Below are 27,996 nucleotides of genomic sequence, written 5' to 3'. Positions count from 1 at the left end.
CATACAAACCATGCAAGAGGTTATCAAAATGTGTTTATTTTCCTCCTTTGTACAACTCGAAGATGTCACTTTGAACCTTGATATAATAAATAAGAAGTCATATAAAACTGCCAGAGAGGTTTTCACACATCGCCACCCTCCAACCACAAAAACAACAGTCGTCATGACAGAAATCATCAAACATATCCTACATTTATAGGAAAAAGCACAGGGGGCATTTAAGTGGATAAACAACAAAGATACTCACAAACAAAATGTACGTCATCCAGCAGTATAATTTTGCGTATTGACACATTTACATAAACATACAGACAAACTTTCAGGCTCTCCTCGTTGTTGCTTGGATAGAAATGGGGCTGGCAGGTTTTGCACAAATTCAGTGAGTTCTTACTGTCTCAGATTTTACAGTACAGAGATGGTAAAAAAAAATTGAGGTAAAATGAAACTTTTTATGTAGAGGAGTTTCAAACGGTGAGGTGTGCTGTTCAGTGTCCACCTTCATGTCAGTTTATAACCACAAAGATGGCTTCAAGAGAACAAAATCACTTTCCAAATGAGAAGACCAAATTAAAAAAAAAAAAAAAGTCAAAACGTACAAACCAAGTGACAAAACCCAAACGGATAAATCTTCCGTTTGGAGTTCTGGTTTCCCCGCCAGTCTCTCAGTTTTCCATACCGGCCCCTCTTCACATCTCAGTGGGGCCCTTCATGCCGGAGTCCTTCGCAGAAACCGGCGACGCCACCATGGGCAGGACGCACTGTGACGACTCGCAGTAAGCGTTCAGACCGGCGGGGCCAGGAGGCCCGGGAACGCCGGGTGTACCGGCAACGCCGCGGGGTCCCCTCATTCCGTCACGACCGTCTCTGCCGTAAGCTGGTCGACCGGGTTCACCTGAGAGAAAAGTGATAAAACACATTTTAAAGGATATATGCCGTTTGTTTGTTTTTTAATCACTGACTAGTTCTTTTACCAAGTGGCTGCAAAAAAATCTACAAATACGCCTGTTTGTATACGTCCAGTGTTTTTTATTGTTAATTAAGACTTTTTTGTTTAATGAGACACAGTCTTTATAATTTCAAAGCCACCAGACTCCACTGAGAAAAACAGTCATTTTAATTTGAAGAACACAGAAACTGCTGCTGATCTTAACGCTGCCTTGATCGATTAGTTTGTGTTATTGTGTGACTTTGGTGCTTTAATATGTCAAACTAACCCTTTAAAATATTTTTCATACTGAAATGTGTTTCAGATCAGTAGTTTTTATTTTACTTTAATAAAAATAAATTAAAAAAAATAATTTGGAGCATCCAGTCAAAAAAGTCTGGACGTCACCTGAAGGTGACGTTTCTTCTGCTAAATTTTTATAACTCATGTGTTATATATGTGCATATATAAGGATTTACAAAATGAGATTACACAAACAAGTAAATTTCAACTTGCACCCAATGTGTGTTCTTTTTATTATAAATTATATGATATGTTGTTTATCACAAAGACAAATTATTTTTTCAACGTAAATTGTAAGTAAGCAAAATTATAATCGTATTTATTTTAAAAAAAATGTTATTATACAGCTAATTAAATAATCTTGTACTTAATGCAACAAAAAAAATTCAAACATTTCCTACATGTTTATAATATAATTCTATGACTTTTTGTGTGTCTGACAGACAAAATTCAAGTCCTCAGCCACATAAAATACGATTCAATAAAAAATTAAATCACTTGGACGTTGGCCCGTTACAAGGTTTAATAGCCAAGAGTTTGATCTTTTAAATAATAATAATAATTGAAGAGTAAAACTTTTTTTAAAAAAACATGTAAAAATAGGGTTTTGTCCCCGCTCTCAAAAATGAGTGGTTTCTGTTTCCTTTTGTTTTGGAGATGAGAAAAATTTACTTTTTTGGGTCTCATTCCCAAAATGTCAGTACTTGAAATATTTGATTTCAACAATCAATATGTTTCTGCACCTTTAATTATAAAGAATTATAATAATAATAATAATAATTTAGAATTATAGTATTTCACTCAGTGATGTGTGTGATCTGAACAATATTTCCCTTCAAATAATAAATGTTCTTACTTGCCGTTCATTGAATCATGTCGAGTTTTTGATTTAGACGCACCAGAGTCGGGAATTGAGGACATTTGTTCTAAAATCAGATCTCTTAGTCATACTCGTGATTTTACCTGGCAGACCAGGGGCACCTGGTGCTCCTTTGGGTCCTCTCTCTGTGGGTCCTCTGTCTCCTTTGTCACCCTGGTCACCTGCAGACAGGAAACATTAATGATCACCTGGAGGATACACGTAATTAAAGTCACCATATTTAGCTGGAGTTCAAGCTCAGACTTCACACCTCATCTGTGCCGTCATTAACATTAAGATGAACCTGATTGGTCCCTGAGGGGGACATGAGACGCTGAAGGATATGAGTAAGAACACATAAAATAAAAACCCAAAGACTGACCAGCGTCTGGACAGAAGAAATTCTCACAGTTTTGACAACTGATTTACAAATGATAAAAGAGTACAGGTTTTACTTAAATCAGGATATCTGACCGCAGATATGATAGCAGTGCTTTATTCCAGTTTTAAATCCTGTATCTCTAACATCAGGGTCTAAAGATGGAGGGCGGCACATGCTGCTCTGATTGTGAACTCCCTTGTCTTTCAAGTCCTTAACTTTGAGTTTCATGGTCTAAACAATCCTTTTCCATCCATCCATCTTCAACCACTTATCCGAAGTCGGGTCGTGGAGGTAACAGTTCCAGCAGGGGACCCCAGACATCCCTTTCCCCGGCTACATTAGCCAGCTCTGACTGGGGGATCCCGAGGCGTTCCCAGGCCAGGGCAGAGATATAATCCCTCCACCTAGTCCTCGGACTGCCCCGTGGCCTCCTCCCAGCTGGACGTGCCTGGAACACCTCCCTAGGGAGGCGACCAGGTGGCAACCTTACGAGATGCCCGAACCACCTCAACTGTCTCCTCTCTACACAAAGGAGCAGCTGCTCTACTCCGAGTTCCTCACGGATGACTGAGATTCTCACCCTATCCCTAAGGGAGATGCCAGCCACCCTCCTGGGTGGGATTTGTTGGAGAAATTTAAAAAACTATATATACTATATAGTTCCCCTAAGATGATAATAAGATGCAGGGATCAGCATGTTCGGTAGAATTTTTCCTGTGATTCATCATCAATCATTTTAGACGTGCTGCTAATTGTTGCAGCTCAATGTTTCACCGAATCTTAAGGCCACTTGAAGTCCAATGATCTCATGTATTCATACGGTCTTTGAACTGTTCATCTGACTCTCACCTTTGGGTCCTTTGCGACCCATCACCCCAGCTGGTCCCTTCAGACCGGGCAGTCCTCGTGATCCGGTGTGTCCGGGGAAGCCGTTCTCTCCGGCGGGTCCTGGGGGTCCAGGTGGGCCCGGAGGACCGGGTAGCCCGGCGATGCCCGACTCAGGCCTGCTCAGGCTGGCTGCTAGCTGGGCCAGCTGCTCTGTGACAGGAGGACAGGACCGACATTTATATTTGTAAGCTGACACTGCAGTCTGTAATCAGTTATATCTCTTCAGTAAAAATCCAGTGACACTGCTGCTTTTTGTTTGTTTTAATGTTTCCACACTGTGAGCGCCACAATTAAATTCTGTTTACCTCCACTGTTTTATTGGAGTGTTGACACAAATCTCAGAGACACATATCTCTAAACCAGGACAACTAAAACTCTTTTCTTACTTACAGCTTTTACAGAGTGAGAAAATATGTTTTTTCAAATTCTAGTTGATCCTTAAAGCAGGATGAGCATCAGTCACAGTGTCATTAGTGAAAGAAATATTCAGATTATATACAGTTTATTGTCAAGTACTATTACTTGAAAACTAGTTCTTGAAAATGTTACTCAAGTAAAAGAATTAAAGTATAATCAGGAAAATGTACTTTTCTATTTTTTTTGACAAATGACAATCAATAAACTGACTAACTGATTAATCATTTAAGCTGAAATTTTTTGGTAGTTTGTTTTTTACAATTCATTTCTTATATGTTGTAGATGTAAAAATCGATTTTTGTAAAAATGTAATTTTTGAAACAACTAACTACAGCTGTCAGGAATATGCAGTGGAGTAAAAAGGACAATATTTCTGTCTGAAATATAACAGAGTAGAAATATAAAGTGTCATAAACTGAGATTACTGATATATAATATATATATATATATTATATAATATATAATATATACAATATATAATTCATCACACTGTGTATCAGCTTTTCCAACTTTTCACTTTTACTTTATTAGGATTATTAATTATTTATTAGGATTCAGCACTGACAAAGCACATTATGGATGAACCATTAACAAGATAAAGGGATAAATGAGGTGAAAAGTATATTGCACACAGACGGAGTGAGTTTGTTGAGAAGATGACAAACACTTACCTTGCATTACCCTCATGCAGACTTGTTTGATGTGTGTATCAGTTGGTGATTTTCCCTGAACAAACACAGATTGTTGATGGTGATGATGAGTCTTTTGTTTGCACAGCAATCTTATGAGCAAACATCACATGCAACGTGGCCCCGAGGTGTCGCTTCAGCAAAACAAATATATTTAATGCCATAAAACTACTGTTAAATTAAAGTTTAAGTGATGGAAAACCTCCCTGTTGAAGGATCGTTTTAAACACATGAAAACATGAACATGAAAATCAGGCCGTGGTTTAAAATAATCAGAAGTGTCCTTCAGAGCAATAAGCAGCTCTGATTCAGCAGAAAACTGTCACACAATCGTTTGAAGATAAAAATCTTCTCACCGCTGGTCCCTGAGCGCCCGGCAGGCCTGGTACGCCCATGTCGCCCTGCATGCCGCGTGGTCCCAGCGTGCCCTGCTTGCCCTCTTTCCCCGGCTGTCCTCGGGCGCCCTCGGGTCCTTTATTTCCTGTCTCTCCTGGAGGGCCTGTCTGTGATCAACAGCAGCAGGAAGACACTAACATTTAGGAGGACTAGATTACAACAGATAGGATACAGACACCGGTAACTCAAGAACACAGTGAGAGGTGGAGGAACAAATCTAAACATCTAATTTATTCTTTTGTTAGATGAGATCAGGGATATTCCAAACTGTACGAAAGCAGCAAAACCAGTATATGTTTATTTCCATTTCATTTCCATGATTATGAACAAGAAGGAAAAGGTTTCATTTAGGAGTTGCTGAAAGAGTTGTTGTTATCTTTGATAAAGAGGTCGTTTTCAGTTCAGTTTGTGTTTTTCTTAGCATGATCATGGAAAAACTACTGATTTGAAAAACAGCTGATTTGTAACTGCTCTATAAAACTTGTTGGAAGGGTGTAGCATGTGCCAAGGAAGAACCCGTGAAATTTTGGTGCAGATTCAGATCAACTGAACGCGACTTAACGTACAACGAAACGTAACAGCTTCAAACATCACTGCAGCAGGAATGTAAGAAATCAGCAATGTTTGGAAAGGATCCTTACTGTTTTTTCCAACTTGATTTAACTAAAATGAGCCTTTTTAAAGGTTAGAGTGGGTGAGCATACTCATGTAATTGCTAACCATATAGCCGTATTTAGAAGTCCAAGCAGTGCTGCTTGCTGCAGACCCTTATTGTTTTTGTTCTGATTATTCTTCCTTCTTTACATTTTATTTGTCTCCACTAAAAGCGTTCATGCAGCAAAAACTTTTAGACAACAACCCACCAGAATCTGTAGGTGGGTTGCAAATTTCACCCACAACTTCGGCACGTATGATGACGCTCTTTGACCTCAAGGTGATGCTGTATTATCTCAAACTCTCAGGGTCAACATTAATTCATCATTTTAACCTCTCAAGTCATCTAAAATTATAAAATTTTGCGATTTTTGCAACTTGCTTAGAATCTTTTAAAACCTATTTGCATGTCTTGTTTGACTTTGTTGTTGATTTCAGTCTGAGCATTTGATATTTGTACAAATGTACCTGATAAAGTATTTTCCGGTTTTCACAAATGTATGTTAAGTATGAGAGATAAGACATACTGTACATAATAAATGTGCAGCCGAGATGATGAGGCTTCAGCTTGGAACAACCATGTTTGGAAATATTTTGGAAATATATCCAGACACAGATTTTCATATCATATAAGACTGGGCTATTGGTCTTGGCAGACATCTGTCCTCTCTGGGTGCCGTTCTAGGTCAAATGTTGTGTTTTGTGAGTAAACTCAAAATGTCCTGCAGCTGCTTCACAGCTGAAGTTATGTTGGTTATGATCACCAGGATGTAATGGGAATTATATCAGAAGACAAATAAGGGCCTTTTGAGAATTATTTAGTCATTTGAAGTGTTGTGATGTGGTTTTGATGTTTTGTGTAGGTGAACATACCGATCCTTTCTCTCCTGCTTCTCCTTGGTCACCCTGTCAAAAAAAAAAAAAAAAGAGAAAGAAAATGTAAGAACCTTAAGAGAAGCATGAAAGGAAACTGTTCAGACATGTTACAATCATCTCATGATGCAAAACCATTTTCACTTTGCTGCAAAAATAATGATTCTTCACAACAACAGATTTGACAGCTCGGCTCATTTTTCTCCTCGACAGACACACAGACACACTGCCGTCTGCATGAAGGTCAAAAGCAGGTGTTTTGGTTGTCGCTCACTCACCAGGTCTCCTCTCTCTCCTGGTGTTCCTTCAGCGCCTGCAGGTCCCTAAAATAAAGATGCGTGACAGATTTTTCGCACCTTGTGTGCTCCAACTCAACACAGTAACAGAGTTTTAATAGCAGGTGTAATATTACAGCCTATGAAACAACATACCTGTTCTCCCTTTGGACCATCGAGACCGACGGCACCCTGAGAAAAAAAAGAACATAATGAATATTTGATAATCTGAAACTGTTTAAACCTGCAGCACAGAAGTTTTATTGCTCCCTTCTGTAAAACAGTTGCTCCCCTTCATCTCCGGCAAACCAATCATTGCTGGTTGTCGTAAAATGCATGACTGCTGGACACACCATGGGCCCTTTCTAGTTTCAGACATAGACACAGTTGTCGTTTTCTCACCAAGTGTCAAATGTACTTGCACTGATCTCTGCACCCCATGGCATGTTGGTCTTTAAATGAGTTGTGGTCAGGCGCATTGTTGGTGCATTGCTATCTTGAAGCAGCAGAGAGTGATTGCACCAAACAAAAAGTCAGTATCGTAGTATTTTCCTGCCATGTGAAGGACGTGTTATTCATATAGTAAGATCTGTCTACATAAGAGGGTTCACAACATGCATACACTCTGCTTCTAGGGCACCGCAGTTAATCCACAGGTAACGCATTAACACATGAGGCACAGCAGCTTAATGATCAAAGCTTAATAATTAATGATCATCTGTCAAATTGATTTAAGTGTTTTCTTTATTGTGTGATGTATTGATGTTTGAGTGTTTCTTTGATGATTTACTAAAGATTAGAGAGGCTGTGTTCAGTCAGTTTAAATGTTTCCATGCATGCAGTAATGTCAGGATATGCTGCTGTGCCTCGTGCGTAAATGCAGACACTGTCTCTCTTATTGGGGAGATGCTTCACCCTATTTCACCTGCAACACATCCTCTGTCAATCAGAATATTTATTTTAATGACACAACCTGTCCTATACCTGGCAGTGTAATGCAGTGAAAATATTCTGTCCACATTGCTTAGCTTCCTACACCGGTTCTCCTGCTGCTTCTCCAAACTGGGGGCATGCAGACACTCATCTGCTGTAACTTTCTCATACAACCCCAATTCAAATAACACAAACTATCCCTTTAACTAGTCTCAGGCCTTTTAACTAGACTGAATTCATCTGCAAAAGCATTTCTATGGTCTGAGCAACGGTACATTTGAAAACAAACTCATAGTATGGAAATGACAAAACGTGTCTCTTACTCTGTCGCCCTTTTGGCCACGATACCCAGCAGGACCAGGAAGTCCAGGAAGACCCGGATCTCCTTTGCCTCCCTATTAAAATACACACAAAAATAAATAGTTAAATACACAGAAAGCACACTCAGAATCATAACACAAGACCGACTGTGTGAAGCTCAGAGAAGTGGCCTCCCCCGCCTTAACCTGACCACATCCACAGAAAAAATAAAAACATTTAGGTGATGCTGGAAAGCCCTGAACACCCCCCCTCACCTCCACCCCTGCTCATCTACCCTCCATCCCTCACATGTTTCTGGGTGTGTGTGGGTACTGATTGTGGTGTACAGTGGGGCGACGGGTCTCAGGCATTCCTGGGGAACAGAGAGCTCTTTCAGGGCTTCTCAGCTTCTTTTCCTGCACTGTATCCCCCCTGAGCTGCAGAAAAAAACCCCTTGGGCTTTCAGATTTCTGGAACAAGGGGCCATTCATACCCGCTCACCGACAGATTAGAGACTTAACTGCAGGGACTGAAGTTCATAAAGACCTGCCACTCTTTAATAAAAACGTGGCTTCAGTTCCCAGATACAAGGTTTATCTTGGTGAATGATCCACTTGTCGAATAATACGTTCAAGTTAGCAGATAATATTTATGAACACTGATTACTCGCTTTGTATTTCAAGACTCTGATCTCTTAGTGTGATAGTCGACGTTTGCTGCAGCACAGCTCGTACTTCAGCCCAGAACTCTCAATAACATCTAAGAGATTGTTATATTTTCATATTTTCAACCTGACTGATCTTCTTTCTCCATCCATCCATGGTGTCATTTGCATCCATATCTTTCACTGTAACTGTATTAACATAATCCTGTTGTTTTCCTCTCAGGTTTAATGAGTTCTTCCAAAAGAGGAATGTTTTTAACCCTGCTAGTGTGTTTGTCTACCAGTAGGAGAGCTCAGAAACTCAAAAAGCCTTGTGCACAGACGGGGATTTGATAATATCTTACACCTTAGTGATGATAATAATCATTTTTCTCTATCAAAATCCAGGTTTCTTGCCATGAGACAAATATCGTTTGCTAAATCCATATTTATGGAACCAAAAGGGAAAGACAGCTGATCCTGAATCCTGCGTTTTGCAGGCTTAAGTAACGTATCACTAGTTTTTCTTGATATCTTTGTGTTTCTACACAACATAATCATAATTTATCAAAGATACGTGAGTATTAAATAAGGTTTGTAGTACCACAGCGTTCTGTTCTGGGGCCACACGCTTTCTTAGAAGATCTTGAGACTTTTCCGTGCACCATGACGACATGTTGCTATGGTGATGTCGTACTGTACTGTACTAAGAATGTAATAAAATATATAAAGTAGAATTAGTTCCATTATTTTATGTAATTATTCTAATATGGAGCAGTAGTTTAATAGTAGTCACAGCTACATAACATCCCAAGTCCCCAACAAATAAATTGTTTTGAAATAAATTATGGAATTGAAAATATATATTTTACGGAAACCGGCTCCACTATTGAAATAATAACCACAACATAAACACAACAGGTTTTGAGCCTCCTATCTATTCTGCTAAGTGGTACGAACCGCACACATCACTTTCCTCTGATGAAAACGAGTGCTGCAGTGCTGCGCTCCTCAATATATGTGTGGTTTACGTCTCAAATGTGCAAATGAAAGGATTTACTGAAATGCCGGTATAGTGACAATATTCACCTGTGACTGATGATTTATTTCATGTGACACTTTTAACGTGATTCTTTTATTCTTTTATTTACTTCAGACTGTATATAACATGAAGATATTCCAGTAACTGTAAGGAAACATAAAGTAATTTGCTTTCATCTGTTTTTCTACACTGATTTGTTTTTCCTGTCAATACTTACTTATTTATGTTTAATAATATGCATGATAAGTCTCTGTTCTTTAACAGAGAATGTTGTGTGGTTTGGAATGGGATGTTGGGGACGTTTATAAATTATTCAAAATGAACAAATTGCATCTGAAATGAAGGCAACCTCTTCCTCCTCTAATTATCTTGTTCTTTTAGTCACCTTGTCTTCTTTCTCTTGCTCACCATTCATTATATTTGTTCAGTGTGTATTATTAGTTGCTCTCTCTCTCTCTCTCTCTCTCTCTCTCTCTCTCTCTCACACACACACACACACACACACACACACACACACACACACACACACACACACACACTCCTCATTCAAACAGTTTGATCAGTTTGAACTTTGTAAAATACAAATATTTGTGACAGAGGGAGCAGCCTGTCCTTACAACCTGTTTTTGTGAGTAAATATATCCTTTCCTGTTCTGGTCTGACCTTTTCCTTTACTCTGCACACATCAAAACAAACACTGCGAATTATTTGCATAATCACACTGAACCCTGTTTGACTCCGTTCTACTGAACTACATTCAGTATCGTCTCTCTTTCCAGCTGTTGTTGAAGGTTCATCTTGTCCGACTGTATGAGTCACCTCCACCTCTGCAGCTGTATTTCCTCTGTGATTTCACACTTGTGGTGTCAACGTGTTGAGTGAGACATTATATATTATCAGAGCTGTAGTGCAGTTTGTTAAAGTGCTCCTATGATGCACATATGTACCCACACGCATACTTAAATTCTGGTTTGTTTTGGGTCAGGTTCAGCATTCTCAGGCAGTACTACACCTGTGGATTTGATCCTTGAACTCTCTCTCAGATCTTACCCTGGCTCCTGGAGATCCTGGAGGCCCGTCATTCCCTCTCGGTCCTCGTTCACCCTAAAAGAGAGAAAATAAAAGGTTGAATCTGGACAGAAAAACAAATCAATGCAGAGCTGCACATTATGTTTAGTTTCTGACCTTTAAATGTTCTTTCTTTTGTTTGTCTTAATGTATTTTTTTGATTTGAGCACCAGGTTTTAGTTAGTCTGTGCTATATACTAATCTGTAATGTAATCATATTACAGAAGATTTTTTTTTATTGATGCATTGTTTGAGAATCGGTAAAAGTGCATGATGAAAACACTGAACTGTGCAGCAGATTGTACATGTTCTGGATGGTGTCCACAAAAAGAAACAAATACGTTGATCAGACTTGATAACAAAGGTGCTTTACTTCTGTCATTATCAGTTTTACTTTCAATTCAAAGTTGGAATATTCTCATTGGACATATTAGCCTCCTTTAATCTGATGCTGACCAGGTTACAGGCTACAGGAGGTTGCTTTCTGTCATAAAATAATGACAAGTGCACAAGTATTCTGCCTTAATCTGTCTGTCTGTGTATTTGTTTAAAATCTCCTGCCTGCGATTTAATGCAAGGCATTCTGGGGTTTGCACCTGTAGGTGTAACATATGGCCATATCTGTCATGATTTGGCTATTGGACACAAAGCAGGAAGTCAGGGCTAGGGTTATGCTGCAATCCACTGGTCTTGAAACTTGGAAAAAACGACCTCCAACATGGAAAACTGCAATGCAACGTCTCTCTTAAAGTGTGCTAATCTGTCAAATCAGCTGCTGCAGATGTTTGTGGAGTTCAGAGACTTGAGTCTGATGTGGGGCCTCCATGTTTTCCTGAGCAGATGCACTTGGACACATGTAGACTGAAAGGCAGGAATACCAACTTGGAACTATTGACTTCCAAGTTGCAATGGATTGTAGCATTGGAGACACTGTGGACATAAAGGAAGCGCTGCTGGGTCTTTCTGTTGGTCACAGACAGATGCTATTTGGATACTTTGGACAGGTATTTTGTGATTATTGTTCAGGTGAAGGGCTCAGTAAAAAATGCAAAATGCAAGTCTCCTTTCAACTGTAGAATAAACTGTGGACATTTAGATTTGCCCTGGATGCTCGTGGGACACCAGGGACACGTTCAATCTGAAAACAGCGTGCAACATTTTGCGAGGTTGAACGACACGTTTCCTCGAAACGGTGTGAAACGTGTGCAGCAGGATTTGATGTGTGTTTTTGCTCAGTGGGTGTGTCAGAGGTGTTAGCAGTGAAGTGTATGATAATACTCGATATACTCAATGCACCACCCTCTCTGTTTAAATAAATATTTTCGTGTGTTTTGTCTGAACATGCCACAGGCGCCTCATCAGTATGACTGATAATCCTCGGCCAGCAAATCAAGATTTTTCCCCTACACCTAACCAAGGAGGGCTTTCTGTCAGACAGCCTTGAGGGCTTCTGCACTTCTCCAAACAGCGTCTTGGGGAGAAAAACTAGATCTTGCAGGTTTAAGTAAAATATAGATGCAGCTGACTCACTGGTCCTCCTCTGGGTCCAGGAGGTCCCACCTCTCCCTGCTCGCCACGCTCGCCCTGGAAACAAATAAGACATTAAATCATTTTCAGACCCAGAAAAAAGTACACATCAGTATTGGTTTTAGTCTTGTACTTCAGGTGAACTGTTGATTATTTCATCAGGTGAGTAAATTTAAAATACCTCTTTGGCTGGTAGTGCATACTTACTCTGAGGCTTTACAATTTGATTAACAACAATTAAATTAACTTCATGGTAACACAAAGGAAATACTTACTTGTTTTCCTGAAGATCCCATCAGTCCTACAACACCTGGATCACCTGTGTTACCCTGGAGACAAAAAGAGAAAAACAGGAGAGTTTATCTCACTGAGGAAACTGTAACTGTATTGTAACTGTGCAAGTTTTGATCATACCTTTGTACCACTGACTCCTTTTTGGCCATAAGCGCCTGGTAAACCCTAAAATGGTATCAAACATAAACATCTGAGTTCAAAAAGGCCAAATTTCACACCAATAATGAAGAATCAGGGAGGATTTGGGGTCAGAGGTCACACTTACAGGAAGTCCTTGTGGGCCAGCATCACCTGGAGCCCCACTTTTTCCTGGAAGACCCTAAAAACAAGAGACGCAATCTGTCAGGGGGATTTTTTCTTAAGATGTCTTAAAAGACTTGTCCACAGATTCAGACTTACCTTGGACCCTGGCAGTCCAGGTATTCCTTCACGGCCATCTGGACCAACGAGGCCCTGTTGACAAGAAAGATGAGACATTTACATAAGTCATGTTTATTACGATACGATGACATGTGATGCGATACAATACGTACGTTACAATACAATACGATACAGAACGATATGATATATAATTATATGATGCAATACAATATGATACAAAATGATACGATATGATACAATACATTCTATTGTCTCCGTAGGAAAATTTGTCTTTTACTCAGATGTTTCCACTGCAGGAACTTAACGGACTAGGAACCTTTGGGCAAACTCAGTGTTTGACCACTGCAGGAATGAGGGGTCTAAATTAAATTCTGGCAACATTATTAAAACAAAGAAGCGAGGATCAAGACGAGGTATAAGAGAGAGACTGCTGAGGCGTGGCTGTCAACCCTCTTTGCCTGTAATAATTAAACATGCAGTCGCTGAATGACAAAAAATTATGAATTAATGGCAAAAGTCATAACTGCGACTTCAGACGGAGCCATCTGATATGTTTAACCTATTTTATCTTTGGTTTTGGGGTTTTGTAATCCACTTACTGCTTTATTTTGGCATGTCTTCCCTTGTTTGTATTTGTTGTCGTTACTTCCTGTCTTTGTCTGTTTTCCCACCTTTTATGGTGCCTGTCCTAGATCAGCTCCCAACTGTATGAAGCCTCGTGTCTGTTTTGTCTTCAGTTGTTAATTTGTCTTCATTTTTGTGGTCAAGACTCAGAACGTTTTCTTCGTGTTTCCCTGTGGGTTTTTTAGACTGTTTGTTGGTCTTCTCACACTTTGGACTTGGGTTTGCCTTGTTTTGCCCATTTGCCTCTTTTGTACATTTTTGTGCATTTGTGTGTGTCTTTTTTTTCCTATTAAACTTTGGATCTTCACCTCAGCTTGTTGCATTTCTGCATTTGGGTCTGTTCTGTTTCTCTGCCTGACTACCTAACAGGGGAGTCATATTTTACAAAAGTAGAGGAACTCTGAGGGTGGGGCTTGCGGCGCTGGACATTTCTGATTGGTCAAGTACTTGCAGCATTTTATTTCAGCCACCATCTTTTAAAATTCTGCAGCTGTGAGCCAGTCTGTTTTGTCTTTAACACACCAACACGGCGTTACAGAGGATAGCATACGACACAGATGGACTGACTACAAAGTCCAGGCCTTATTGTTTAATAATTACACACAAAAATTATGTGTAAAAAGTGTGGTTGTTCATCAGCGAAGTAATTTGCCTAATCTTCTCCGGTCATTACACCGCTTTGGAACTGCAACGGGCTGAAGGAACCTTTTAGTTCATTGAAAAGTAGTTACCGTGTTTAAAAGTTCCAGGTACTTTGGGTGGAAACTGTCATGGTTTGGGATTCCGGTTGGTTGTTTCCTGTTTTATTTTGATAGTTTCTGTTCCTCCCTCATGTGTTTTGGTTTTACTTCCTGTCTTTGTCTGTGTTCCCTCCCTTTGTGATCTCTGATTGTTTTCACCTGTTCCTGATTGCCCTCACCTGTGTCTTGTTTTCCTTCCCCTTCCTAGTGTATTTAATCCTGTGTCTTGTCCTCTTCCATTGTCGGTTCATTGTCTCTCTCACTCGCTCGCTTGTTCTTGTCTCCGTGCTTACCAGTGTTCCCTAGTGTTGTCTTGTGTATGGTTTTTTTGGGTTTTTTCTCCTGGCCTTGTTTTTTGGATTCATCTGCCTTGGTTCCGGTAAGTTTTGTTGACCTTTTGTGGATTAAATATCTTTTGAACTCTCCTCTCTGTCTACTCTTCTCTGCATTTGGGTCCTCCACTTTGTCAGACTTAACAGAAACACAGCTATAGGTTATAGAAACCTTACAATAATTAGCATCATACAATTATACAAATGTTTTCCCTTCAAAAGCAAGAAAGAGAAACTGTACAAAAATCATATGTATTGGCCAGGCGGTCGAATTAGTGGCCAAACCAGCAATATTCATGCGGTCGCGTTATGGTAAGATAGACAGGGAGGAAGAAAGGCATTTTGTTAGGATGTAGGTGAGACTGGAAAGCAGAAAAACATATAGGAAGGGGATTTATTGATTTATTGATTGATTGATAAGATGTAGCAGTGCTCACAGGCTCTCCTTTTGGCCCTGGTACTCCTCTGATTCCACCTGAACCTCGCTCCCCCTACAAAGAAGCAAAGAAAAAGTTATAACACAAATTAAATTACAAATTGTAAGGAGCAGACGTGGCAGTTTATCATTGCTGATAAACTGTGTCACTGTTGTTGTTTTAGGTCTGATTTGTGTTTAAGATCCTACCTGCACTCCCTTTGGCCCGAGTTCACCCACGGCTCCTCTCTGACCCGCATCACCCTACAGAAAAAGTTTGATTATCAGTATTTTGTCTAAATGACATGGAGAGGTGAGACAAACATAGATACTCACTGGGCCTCCCTGGATTCCCTGAGGACCTCCATCACCAGGTTTTCCACGAGGTCCCTGTTTGTAAAAATTGCTGTAGTCAGTAAAACTTGAATTCATTCAAGAAGATTTTTAAAAAATCTGTTTTGTAATTTAAAGGACAAAAATTGAGTTAATACTTGTCAGCACAGACAATTATGTCTGACTGGGACTGATGGAGTCAACTCATAATGGTTGAATTCTTTTTTGAGCTTTTATTTTGAAATATCTTCTTGGAAATTTAAAAGGTTGGTCGTTGTGTGTCTTGTCCTGATTGGATACTTGATAGTCAGCCATTGTTTCAGATTTAGATACTTCTACTAAATCTTTTAGGCTGGGTTGACACAGCTTTTTAAACCAGATTAAATCATGGTTTAACTTTAAATTATGTTACACCAAACTTTAAAACCAGCTTAATATTAAAAAAGATAAAAAAATTTAAAAGACCAGTGTTTATTTAGTGGCATCAAGCGGTCAGCTAGCAGATCACAAACACGTCATTATACAAACTTTTCTGTTTGTGTTACAACTGGGTAACAAAAGACTCAAATTTTCAAATGTCTTTAAAATTAAATGTAAAAAGTTACTCTTTATTGTTTTGTGGCTTCAGTTGTTGTTAGTAACTTATTTAAAAGAAGTTTGGAAACAAATTTAAATAGAATAAAAAGTTATTGAAAGTTTTTTAAAGCAAAACTACAAAAAAAAACAAAAAACAGCTACACCTTTTCAGCTATTGATGTTGCATGACTTCCTGTATACATATGACCATTCTGTTGTGTTACTTGTACTTAGATTAAATTAATTTTGTTGCAACAAAACTTAAAATTGAAATTTAAAACATGATCCAGTATGACAGGTAGAATCAGTAGGATTTGTCCGAACTGAAAGATGCAACAGAAAGATAGTTGATTGTTGGTCGATACCAACAGTTTAGGTTGGCGAAGCGTCCCGAGCACAGCAAAATAATGAGAAAATATGGAAATACAGGCAGAGGGCTGCAGAGTAGATGCAGACACCACAGCAGACTTCTAGTGGGTCATAAGTGCTTACTGAAAGGGATTATGGTTATATGAGTCTATAGATTGTTTTTATGACACAGTGGTTCCCTGGACAGAGGCTTCTTCTGAGAATTCTGCCACTAGGGGTCTCTCCCTCATTAATTAAAACAATAACACAAGGCGTTGATGATGTCATGAAGTAGCATTGAATCATGGGAGATGTGGTCTTCGTTTTTAAACAACCGGCATAAAAGATGAAAATCTGTCTGACACGACTCAGGCAGAAATCATTCTCATGGATGCATTAATATTTATGTTTTAATCACATGACATGCGGTCACATTTTCCAATGTGTTCTGTGTTTTACTGGTAGTTATGGCAACCAGATAACAGGAAACGCTTAGATTTCAGTTTAACATTTGGGATAATCTAAGTACACAACTCATCAAAGTACGGAATTTTTGTCCAATGTTTTTGGACATTTTAATGTGGAAAAGTTATGGATTTAAGGAACAGATGCAACCCAAATGAGTTTTATGATGCGTCTCTTCTGTTTTTCACTCCAGCTGATTTGTTAAAACAGTCTGCTAGTTGCTGCCAGCCAGTCTCTTTTCTCCTTACTGTGCTGTTGTCAGGTTGTTGTTTTTTGTTTTTTTTTACTTTATTTGCCCGTATTTCTCTATAAATTCTGCCAAGTTTCTATCAAAGGAGGAGAATTTAAAGGCTCTCTGCCATGTCATCATGAGTAGGTTAATTAGGCTAACTTTTTAGCTAGCAAGCAAACAATGTGATGTTTTGTTAAGAAATACAGAGCAACCAAATTAATCTTAGATTAAATTAATCCAGCCTTAAACTATGTTGCACCAACAAAGATTAATTTAAGTCACTGCACTTCAGTCTTAGTGGTGCAAAGTTATCTTGCAGTCAATGGGGTCAAACATAACTAACAGAAATAAATAACTGTTGTATTGTTTTATGAATCCATGAAACTCTTGTGCAGGATGTGTGTGCGTGAGTTCTTACCCTGTCACCTTTGAGGCCGATTATTCCTGGGAGGCCTCTTGAGCCACCTGGACCCTAAAATTACTCAGCGGATAGAGGAAAAGAGACAGAAATGTCCCATGTTAATATGTTTGACTGTGAGGAGTCGTCTCACATGAAGCAAAGCTTTCGTAAAGAGAACGGTGAAATATTTTACTGGTAGTCCTTGAGCTCCAACTTCACCCGGCAGTCCTTGGTCGCCCTCCTCTCCCTGAAAGAGAACATAACCCAGTTATGTCAAGCTGTCATATCCTCCTCCCTGTCCTGTAAATCCATGTAAAGAAGCCTAAAACTTCTATCCCCAAAGTAAGTTTAAAGCTGTTCTCGAACCGTTTGGAGTACATGCATGGTTCTGGGCTGAAAAATTTATTACATGAGAGGAAAGGCAGGCACTCGCTGGCTGTTGCGGTCTGTGGACAGGACATGAAAGGTCCTTTTGGGTCAAGTAGGGTGTCAACAAAAAGGTCAGAGTGCAGCTGCCATTTTGATACGAAAATATCGCTAATATTTGCATGCTAACTTGGAAAATACATGTAAGATTAGGACATTGGCCAGCTGATTTGAAATGTTACAACAGCAGTTTGTGGGTTGGTATTTACTGATGTAATTGTGTGTTTTGGACCAGATTTTTTCTTCGATTAGGTCAACTGGACCTTTGCCAATGACAATGTTTGTTGGTGGCATTGATTTCACCTGCTGTTGTGAGCTTTCCAAAGATATGTCACAAGTACCCACTTAAATGAAGTACCTGTTTGCACAGCATAGTTTTGTTTTGTTGTTCAGAGTTAAAATAGTTTGTTAATAAGTGTATTTTTTCCAGACACTGTGTGCGCACAAGAGTGTCTGCACAGCATATGAATAAAGAAAAATGTCTTTGCATGTTATCTGTTGCAGAGGCTGCACAGTGTTAAAGGAGAGGACGTTACCTTGTGTCCTTGTCTTCCAGGCTCACCAGATTCACCCTTAACCCCTTTGTGACCCTACAGGCAGGAACAGCAAGTTCAGTTTATCCATCAAATGCATTCGGTCCTGTGAAAAGGTGTTACTAAGCAACCACAGCTAGGATGAAATAAAGTCACAGAGTGGTAACAAATAACAGCATCAGTGAAATTTCACTTACTTTCATGCCGGGGAGACCGGGATGTCCAGTCAGACCAGAGGGACAGGCGTTGGGACACTGAAAAACACAACAGCCTATTTGAGGTCATGGAAGAGCCCCGCCACCAGGGGGCTCCACTGACACTGACCCCCCTGGGTATTCATAACCCCTGACCGGGTTGCTTGTTGTGGTTTATCAAACCTTTGGGTGTATTACAATAAAACAATAACATAACAGTGACCCAAAAAAAGAGAGATTACTTTTCATCTTGTGCTGACATGGACTGAAAAAAATGGCTGCCTGAAAAGTAAGACACAGCTGTGGTCACTTAAAACATGAAATCTAAAACTGAAGCTCAATCTGTGTGGATGATAGCACCTCAAAAATTAAGGGATAATCTACAGTGAGCAGGTCATTATTGTGAATTATTACACAGCTTTGTTAAATGCTCAATTCTGATTGGTCAGTTATAGCATTCTGAGGTCTGTAATGTCTGTGAAACAGACTGTTGCTATGGAAAACAGATCGTTGCTATGGATGCAGTTCTTTGTGTCAAATTAGTATTATTATTTTGGTAAGTAGATGTTTAATAAGCAGATAAATGTACACTGAGTGAGTCATTATTGAGAAATAAAGATGCAGTGTGAGGCAGGACCCCGATGTGAAGCTCGATTCTGATTGGTCAGTTGTAACCTCCCAAAATCTGTTATTCTGGTATGGCAGGCCGTTGCTATGGAGAACAGATTGTTCTGATCATAAACTCTGAAGGAGAAATATAATAATTTTTAAAGTAATATTTTGTGTCAAACTATTATTATTATTGTAATTATTTTAATAAGCAGGTGTTTAATAACTGTGAGAATGTACAGGAAGTGAGTCATTATTGAGAATTAAAGCCAAACAGAGTGATGCAGGACCCTGATATGAAGCTCGATTCTGATTGGTCAGTTACAGCATCCTAAGATCTGACACATTTGGTAAGCACACAGTATTATTTTAACAAACTATTATCCCACTATTAACAACTTATTACGAAGTTGTAGTGTAAACTGCTACCCAGATAATTAGCATTATGCTAATTGTTGTTATACAACCAAGTGATCCAGTCGGCCATGTTTCTTCTTCTACTCTTCTACTCTAAACTTTTTGTAAATGTGAAAGGCGGTTTTGTTGAAGTGGTTGTAAATGAATCTACTGTGGGATCAAACTTACCAGGTCCTCGCCTTGATACACGCCTGGAGGACCCTGGGAAAAAAAAACACAACGTGGTTGAGACATTTTTGTTAACATAAGAAAAACACGTGATCCTAAAATGTAATATGAGATGTTATTCTCTCCAAAACTTGACACCATTTACTCGGATCATTATCATAACATCCCGCAGCGTCACGCCGTCTCGTTAACAGCTGCCCCCGACTCATTCGCCACCATGAAAGCAAAATATTTCTCCTTCATTTTTAATAATCCGCCTCCCCTGATAATGTTTAACAGGAGTGGAGACAGAAGCTGTGATATTTACCCGCGGCCCGGCGGAACCAGGAAGACCCACTTGACCTCTCTTTCCTCTCACTCCCTGTGAGAGAAACAGGCGTCTTTATTAATACAGTGAATATAGATAAAAAACAATCAACTGCTACACTTACCAACATTTGGAAATACATGTGTTGCTTAAGTTTGTCATGTTTACTTGAATGTAAACTTGACAAACTTTACATAAGTTTACTCACAGGGGGTCCAACTTTGCCCAGTTCACCTGGTAATCCGTCTGTACCAGGAATACCCTGTTAACAAACAGCAAAAAATACTTCAGCTTATAATGAACCTATACATATTTAACACCTTGTGCACTTCTGGCATTCAGAATCGAAATGATCAGTTTAAAACAAGAGCTGTACAGAACCAAAACCTTCAACTTGGTCTTACATTGAATCCAAAGATCGACTCTTATTTTCACTGGTGGAAAGTAACTAAGTACATTTACTGAAGTACCTTACTTATGCACAGTGTTAAGGTACTTGTATTTTACTTGAGTATTTCCATTATTTGCTACATTATACTTCTAATCCTCTACATTTCAGAGGCAAATATTATACTTTTTACATCACTCATATATTTGATAACTTTCATTTAGTTGAGTTTCCATATTTAGATTAATAATCCAAAATCTAATTTATTTAAATTATAGGATATGATAAGACAAAACAATTGTAATTCATCTCACAATAAGAATACATATTCATTACCGCTCAGCACGTCATTTGTGGGACACGACGGGTAAATCTTGTTGTTTGCGTGGTGCTGTGCCTGCAGTAACCCTGCTGTGGTCGTGGTAATAATATCTGAACTGACCTGAAGGAGCTAAATCGAACAACGTTGTGTATAAAGAGTGATATTGTTACTCACGTCAAGCCCGTCAGGTCCCACACCCTGTGAGAGAGAAATCATGGATTGACAGAGTCAGACTGAGACTGATTGGTCAACAGAGATCAATAAAGACATGATCAGTGTTGTTATTAGTACTTACAGCTTCTCCAGGAGGCCCACGTGCACCAGGATCTCCCTGAAAACAAACAAGGACAGAAATGTTAGAGTAAACAGGGAAGAACAATATTTATGCACAGAAGGTCAAGAAGAGAAGAAAAGACAGAAAACAGCCCACTAACTCTGCAGACTGACAGAGTCGCTGACATTTCAATATAAAAATGTGTCAGATAATAAACTTACTTTTGGCCCTTGTACGCCTGGTGCCCCAGGATCTCCAGGAGGTCCAACAGGTCCCTGCAAAGAGGACATAAAATCCTTTTTAAAAAAAAGTACTCCTTAACAAATCACTGTGAATGTTGAACTTTCTGGACACAGACATTTTTTCGGTAATCAGAACTTGGGTCTTATTTTGTTTCTGTCAGTTATGATTATTCTGCAAACAAAACAACAAGCTACAACAAAACCAAATGGGGCAAGAAACACAAACTCTTAGACAGTCAGACAGGCTGTAAACAAACCAACAGATTAGTCAGATTATCTAGAGTTTTTCTACTCGACTTGAACCTGAGAGGTCATGAAACAAGCATCAGGTTTTGGGTCACGTTCAGGCTGTTTGGGTTTATTTATCTGTATTCAAATGTAATTTTATTAAGAAATTTAGGAAAGGAAAGTTCCCTCTTTCTCTCTCTGACTGAGCCAATGCAGTCACACAATGCAAAGTGGGAAGAATGCATAAGGTTACTAATATGTTGCCTTGTAATCGTGAATGAAATTAAAGGGATAGTTCACCCAAAAATGAAAAATCTGTCTCACCCTCTACTCCCCCTCATGCTGATTGAAGGTTGGGTTTAGTTTTTTTAGTCCAAAAAAACCATTTTGGAGTTTCACAGGATCATATTTTTAGTCTAAATCTTCACTGTAGATCTTTAGCTTGGAGCCACGTTCACATGCACACTATCTGAATGCCTAAGGTGATGTCCTCAAATGTCTTGTTTTGTCCACAACCCAAAAATATTCAATTTACTATCATAGAGGAGCAAAGAAACCAGAAATATTCACTTTTGAGAAGCTAAAAAGAGTGTTTTTGGACATTTTTTTCTTTAAAATGACTTAAAACAGTTGATTGATTATCAGAATAGTTGTTGATTAATTTAGTAGTTGATAAATAATTGATTAACTAAATGTTAATTTGGTGTTTCCTCCTCGCCCCATGTTCCTCCATGGCTTATTTTGTTTTGTTGTGTTGATCCAGATTGAGATCACTTCTTTTGGTCGCACCAAGGTTTGTGATCTGAGGGTTTCACAGGTGCAGCTTTGGTTTGGATCAAACTAATAAGTCCAGAAGTCCACACCAAACAAGGTAGAAGGGAGGAAGGGTTTCTAAAGACAGGCCGGGTTCAGGTCTCAGGTTTTAGTGAATTTACCCAAAATCTTGTTAATAACTTATATTTGCACCAGACAATTCTGTGTATGTTTCCACACAACCACGGGAAGTTTGGTCTGTAATCTGTGACGGATGTTTACAACAGATAATTTTACTGTTTTATTTTGTTTTCTCTTCCAGACATGTTTGATGATGGATCATGTCTGACCATCTTACTGCTCATGTTTCTCACAGAATTCCCAAATCTCAGCATTTAATTTGGTGAGAAGAATGTCATAATTATTAATGGAAATGATGGTCGAAACTTAGAAAATAAGACCCAAGTTGGCCAACTGTGTATTGGCACCAATGTAGGTAACAAACAAACAAACAAACAAACAAACAAACAAATAAAACAAAGTCACGGCATAGAGGTAACACTGAAACTTTTTTTTAACAATTTTTCCAAATTCCAAATTTTTCTTCTTGTAAGTTTGTGACTTTAATCTCAGAAATTCTTGGAAAGTTTTTTCTTGGAATCTTGCCGTCTTCCAACAGCTCAGTAAATCTCTTCTTTTCGATTACGCTACAATGGTCCTATAGTACGCCGTCATAGAACGATGCTTCAGTCAAACTTTTTCTGCCTGCAAGACACGTTAAGAAATCTGATATCAGGAGGAGGCGTGTCCTTCCTTCCACTCTTTAGCTCCTCCCCTCACCTGCCTCCGCCATAAATGACTCTCAACACACTTTTCACCTGGTCAAAGGCTTCAGCAAGCGAAGGGAACCCAAGACGAGGCAATCAGCCAATCACAACAAGAAGCAGAAACCAAAAGATGGAAACAAAACCACCTCACATAATCAATATATCCATTTATGATGATGCAGTGCTGATTTCTCATTCTTCCAGTGAAGAACCCAACTCTACTGCATTGCATTCTGGTCTGTTTTATGATTGACACTTTGATTTCTCAAAGTATTCTTCAAGTGTCTGTGCAGTTTACACTTTTTCTCTGTTTCAGTCCACATGAAGCTCATGAATCTGCCCGTCTGTTCTCCGTCACCACGGCGGACAGCAAACACACTGAGTCCATTCTGCACCACCTCTCCCAGCATTCACTTCTGTCCCGTCAGCCATCGCTGGGCAGCCGATCCCCCGGCTGTACACCCCTCGATCTCACACAAAAAGACCCCTGTTTCTGTCAGGAAGCTACTCGAGTCTCTCCCCTAAATAGCCAGATTGATTTATTCAAGGAACTTTTTTTTTTCACTCGGTGGAAGCCAAGACAAACTGCTCACACAGCAGCAGATCTGAATACCTCAGGTTCTCCAGCTCAGATCTTACAGAGATTCAATACTTCCTCTTTACTGGAGAGTTTAACCTTTCATCCACTGGATTAAAGCACAGAGGATTCAGAGTTCAACTGAATCTTTTGTGATTTTTGCAGTTTTTTTTTTTTTTTTTGGCAAACTGTCAGACCAGAAAATGTGTCAGGTAGATGAGCACTCGACCAGCTGAAACCAGTCTGGACTACATTAACATGTTGTTTCACTTACATCTGCGCCTGGAAGGCCTGCAGCTCCAGGAGCTCCGTCTTTGCCGTTGTCACCGTCAGAACCCTGGAGAGCAGAGGTTCACCTCTCGTTAAACATCGCCGATTCAGATCCTAAAGTCAGCATCCGTCACACATTTATTTATCATTTAAGGAGGAACTCGGTCCACTCACCAGTCCACCGTTCACCGTGGAGTCTTCTCCTCTGTCGCCCTGAAGACAGACGAAGCACAAGTTCAGATGACGATAAAAATTCTCTTTAAATTAGAATTTTTCAAAATTCAAACAAAGAAAATCTTTTGTTAAAATAAGACGACTAACGTTAACTGCCATTTAGGACACTGATTGTGTTCATTTGTATATTTTTCTGGGATTTTTTGAGTTCTTCTAACCTGATGTGTTAAACTACAGTTTATAGAATCCTAACATGTGGTGGATGTTTTGTAGCCTCATTCTGGTATTTTCAGGCTCATGATAATTTGATTTTGACTACTTTTAGGTGACTTTAGACTAAATTATTAAGGATATTCCCCAACAAAATTTTTATCCCTGGATGAATGTGACTCGAAGCCTTTGTCACACTCATGAGGAAAAAAAATGCAGAAAACATAATTGAACAACAAACTTTTTGTTTTTGGTCCGTTGAAGGGAAACTAGAACTCCTGATCTAAAATCCTGACTGTGTTCCAGATGTTGCTCAGTCAGGAAATAAGAAAAACAGCAATTTTTTCTGTGTGAACATGATACATGTTTGAGTTTGTGGTTTTGGAGGAATTTCATAAACTTCAAGGAGTCCTGTACTTTTTTCAGTTCATAGAGCAGAACTTAATTTCTTTGACTTTAATTAAAACATGAAAATGAAATAAATAAAAGATAAAGTAAGTATATGGGACACACAGTTCATCATATATGTTTGCCTCAAACTATGAAAAAAAGAGAAGGGTCTTGGGAGAGTTTTAATTCTTTCACAATGCATGCTGGGAAGTCTGCTAATATACTGATAATGTTTCTTTAGAAACTTATCTTAATGAGTAGACTGAACCCTGTACAGAACTCATCTTTTCAAGTCAAAAGGCCTCAAGTTAGTTAGTTTATTTTATTTTTAATGTTATATTTTGTGTTTTTTCAGTGGAAACAGTCCTGCTTTTGTGCACAAGGGCCTCCAATCAACAAAATATGAAATTAGCTTTAAGTCAACCCTAACCTGAATAAATAAAATGTGCATGTTTATGTTAAATTCATGAGAAATGATTAGTTGTGCAGCTTTCTCAGTCTGAGAGGAGAACGTGATGTTGAAAGCTGACAGCTCTGCTCACAGTGAAGGTGACTGTAGTCAGGATGAAGTCATGTGAGGAGTTTTTTATTTTTAAAGGACTTTATTGTTTTTTTTCTCCTTCTTCTGTAAAACAATGAAAAGCTGCGTCACTGAGCTGATTAACCCACAAATGAACCGATCCACGCGTCTGACCCACATCTGAAAACTCAAGTTTTTGAACTGAAGCTGCAACTCACATCGATGCCGTCCACTCCGGGCACGCCAGCAGGTCCGGGCGGCCCCTGGGGGCCTCTGGGACCGACCGGGCCCCTCTGTAGAACAAACACACACAGAGAAAAAAAAAAAAAAATCAGTTTTCACTTTTTTTTCTCACTGAAATTCATCTCTAAATATCATCCAGTGCTGCCTCAGCTGCTGCTGGTGTGAAGGGCAGCTCACACAGAGTCTCATTGTTCAGGTGATGTGAGGGGAAAGGTCATGAAACCGAACCTGGTTTCCCATTATAGTCCCATTATACCACCATGTGTTCAGGTTACTGCTGCTGTCTGGACCTTATTGGTGCCAGGTGTGCACACTGGGATGAATGGACCACAGTTTAGACCACTTTTGTACATAAACTTCATCTAAAAAAAAAGACTTAAAATTCACCCAGTTTCAACATCCACATGCCCTCAAACTGATTTATAGATGACTCATACAACAACTATGTGTAATACCAACACATACTGTCAAAGAAAATCAAATACTAGAACCAAAAAATATTTAAAATACATAAAAAAAATATGACAAGAATGTAATAAAAATGCAATAAAGTATACATGTCTCATCATAGCAACAAATAGTTAGTTTTTATAGGGATAATATGATGAAAAATAAGGAAAATAAGCACTAAAAGTACAATAATGTGCAATAAAATCTGCTCATAGCATTACTGAGCAACACAAATATGCTGAAAGATCCACAAGAGAATAAAATATGACACTATAAGAGTTTTAAAATAATATAACATATACTTAAGATTTAAACTCAATTTTAAGACTCATACAGAAACCTCAGAATATCTATTTGTTATATTATTAGGATATATAGGAAATAAAACACAATAAAGTACAATGAGCTCTGTATAAATACCACTAAAGATCCAAAATAATAGAGCATATAGTTTAGCTATAACTTCACTTTTAAGAATCATACAGACTCAAAATCTCTATTTTTATATAATTAGGATATATAGGAAATAAAAAACACTAAGCTCTATATGATAAGAAAGTTGAATAATCAGATTCTCAGATACTATTTATTTTATCATAAGGATATATAGGAAATAAAACACAATAAAGTACAGTAGACTCTGTATAAATGTCTCATTGAGCATCTATAGGAATATTACTGGAGTTTCCTCTCCAGGAGAGGAAGGACAGAGGAGAAAGATCACCTATGTCTCACCTGAGCGGAGCAAATCAGCACGATCTGCAGTAAAATCACCAGCAAAGACTCCCGACAGATCCTGGAGAGAGCCATGGTCTTCCCAGGGCCGAGGAAGACGCCAAAAAGTCCCTTTTTCCCAGATTAGATCGGGCTCACGGACGGTCCACCTGTCAGTCTCCCCCCTGACTGAAACCCCACCGCCTGCTGGAAGGGGAGGATGTTGGAGAGTCCTGATTATTCATGAGAAGCTGAGAGGCTCTGCAGGAGGAGGAGGAGGAGGAGGAGGAGGAGGAGGAGGAGGAGGAGGAGGAGGAGGAGGAGGAGGAGGAGGAGGAGGAAGGCTCCTCTGCACAGACTGGGTGGGCCGTACTTACTTTTACTTTGAAATTAAATTAGGTTTGATGAATGCAGTAGTACAGTGAAAACTGTCCATGACAGAAAATGGTTTGATCTTGTCCTTTACCTCAGGATAGAGACCTTAGATTTTATAAAACATATTTTCACACTTTAAATGTTTAGATGTTTGAAAATGGGGCATTGGAGCCGGGATGGCCTCTCGTGAATTTGTGAAATTGTTTCATTGGGTGGAAATCATTTTTTGTCTTTAACTCGATCCATCAATCAATCAATAAACTGCACACAACAAAGGAGGGAACAACTGAATAACCTAATAACTTAGAGCTGAAGCGATTAATTATTAATCGACTATTAAATTAATCTGCATCTATTTTGATAATCGATTAATCATTTTGAGTCATTTTTAATTAGAAAAGTCAAAATTCTCTGATTTTAGCTTCTTAAAAAACTTTTTTTACTACACCGATCAACATTTTTCAACATATTTTGACATTTTATGGCCCACACAACTAATTGATTAACAGAGAAAATGAGCGATCGTTAATTAATCGATAATGAAAATGATCATTAAAGGAAAGACTTTAAGGTCTAAACATGTGGAGCACAGTGACGTACCTAGAAACTGATAAGACTTTGACATGATGAATGAATTAAATCATTTTCAGTCATTTTTTGGTTTAAAAAAAAATCAAAACTCTCCAATACAGCCTTTTAAATGTGGGTGTTTCCTGGTTTCTTTGCTCCTCTCTGACAGTAAACTGGATATGTTTGAGTTGTGGACAAAACGCGACATTTGAAGATGTCATGTTGAGCTTTGATCAACATTTCTTTTTTTAACATTTTCTGACCTTTCGTGGACAAAACAACTGATCGATTAATTGAGACGATCACTGACCGATTAATCGAGGATGAAGACAATCGTTAGTTGCAGCCCTAAAAACATTTCTCTCTGTGTGCTCTTAGCTCATGGCCCAACATTATGAGTTTCAAATTCGGCCCTTTTTAATTATTTATTCAGTCATTTATTTATGATAATTTTTTATTTATTTATTTAATAAATGTAAATGATTTTAATACTTCTCCCAC

At 38.9% G+C, this 27,996-nt stretch overlaps 1 protein-coding gene and 1 long non-coding RNA gene across 2 annotated transcripts; both read right to left on the bottom strand.

Annotated features, from left to right (window-relative positions):
• Positions 1-20: 20 nt before the first annotated feature.
• Positions 21-26,781, bottom strand: col9a1a (collagen, type IX, alpha 1a). Its single transcript, XM_084714427.1, has 29 exons — positions 26,572-26,781; positions 25,362-25,436; positions 24,024-24,062; positions 20,853-20,876; positions 20,177-20,230; positions 19,969-20,022; positions 19,662-19,694; positions 18,471-18,527; positions 18,277-18,330; positions 17,508-17,561; positions 17,333-17,386; positions 15,297-15,350; positions 15,171-15,224; positions 14,983-15,036; positions 12,868-12,921; positions 12,734-12,787; positions 12,589-12,633; positions 12,450-12,503; positions 12,178-12,231; positions 10,630-10,683; positions 7,918-7,989; positions 6,818-6,853; positions 6,665-6,709; positions 6,387-6,419; positions 4,820-4,966; positions 4,446-4,500; positions 3,319-3,507; positions 2,192-2,269; positions 21-892 (listed from the first exon to the last, which is right to left on the bottom strand). The coding sequence occupies exons 1-29, from the start codon at positions 26,644-26,646 to the stop codon at positions 687-689; spliced, it is 1,911 nt and encodes a 636-aa protein (XP_084570553.1). The 5' UTR covers positions 26,647-26,781; the 3' UTR covers positions 21-686.
• On the bottom strand, positions 20,972-23,917 carry LOC146329446 (uncharacterized). The gene is made up of 3 exons (XR_014769816.1): positions 23,854-23,917; positions 21,174-21,227; positions 20,972-21,009 (listed from the first exon to the last, which is right to left on the bottom strand). It is a non-coding gene; the product is annotated as an uncharacterized LOC146329446 (long non-coding RNA).
• Positions 26,782-27,996: the final 1,215 nt, after the last annotated feature.

This window comes from Lutjanus erythropterus, chromosome 3 (assembly GCF_056507025.1).
Source record: "Lutjanus erythropterus isolate fLutEry1 chromosome 3, fLutEry1.hap2, whole genome shotgun sequence".
Taxonomy (NCBI): domain Eukaryota; kingdom Metazoa; phylum Chordata; class Actinopteri; order Lutjaniformes; family Lutjanidae; genus Lutjanus; species Lutjanus erythropterus.
The sequence above is the reverse complement of the archived record's forward strand: the minus strand, read 5'-3'. Positions and strand labels throughout refer to the sequence as shown.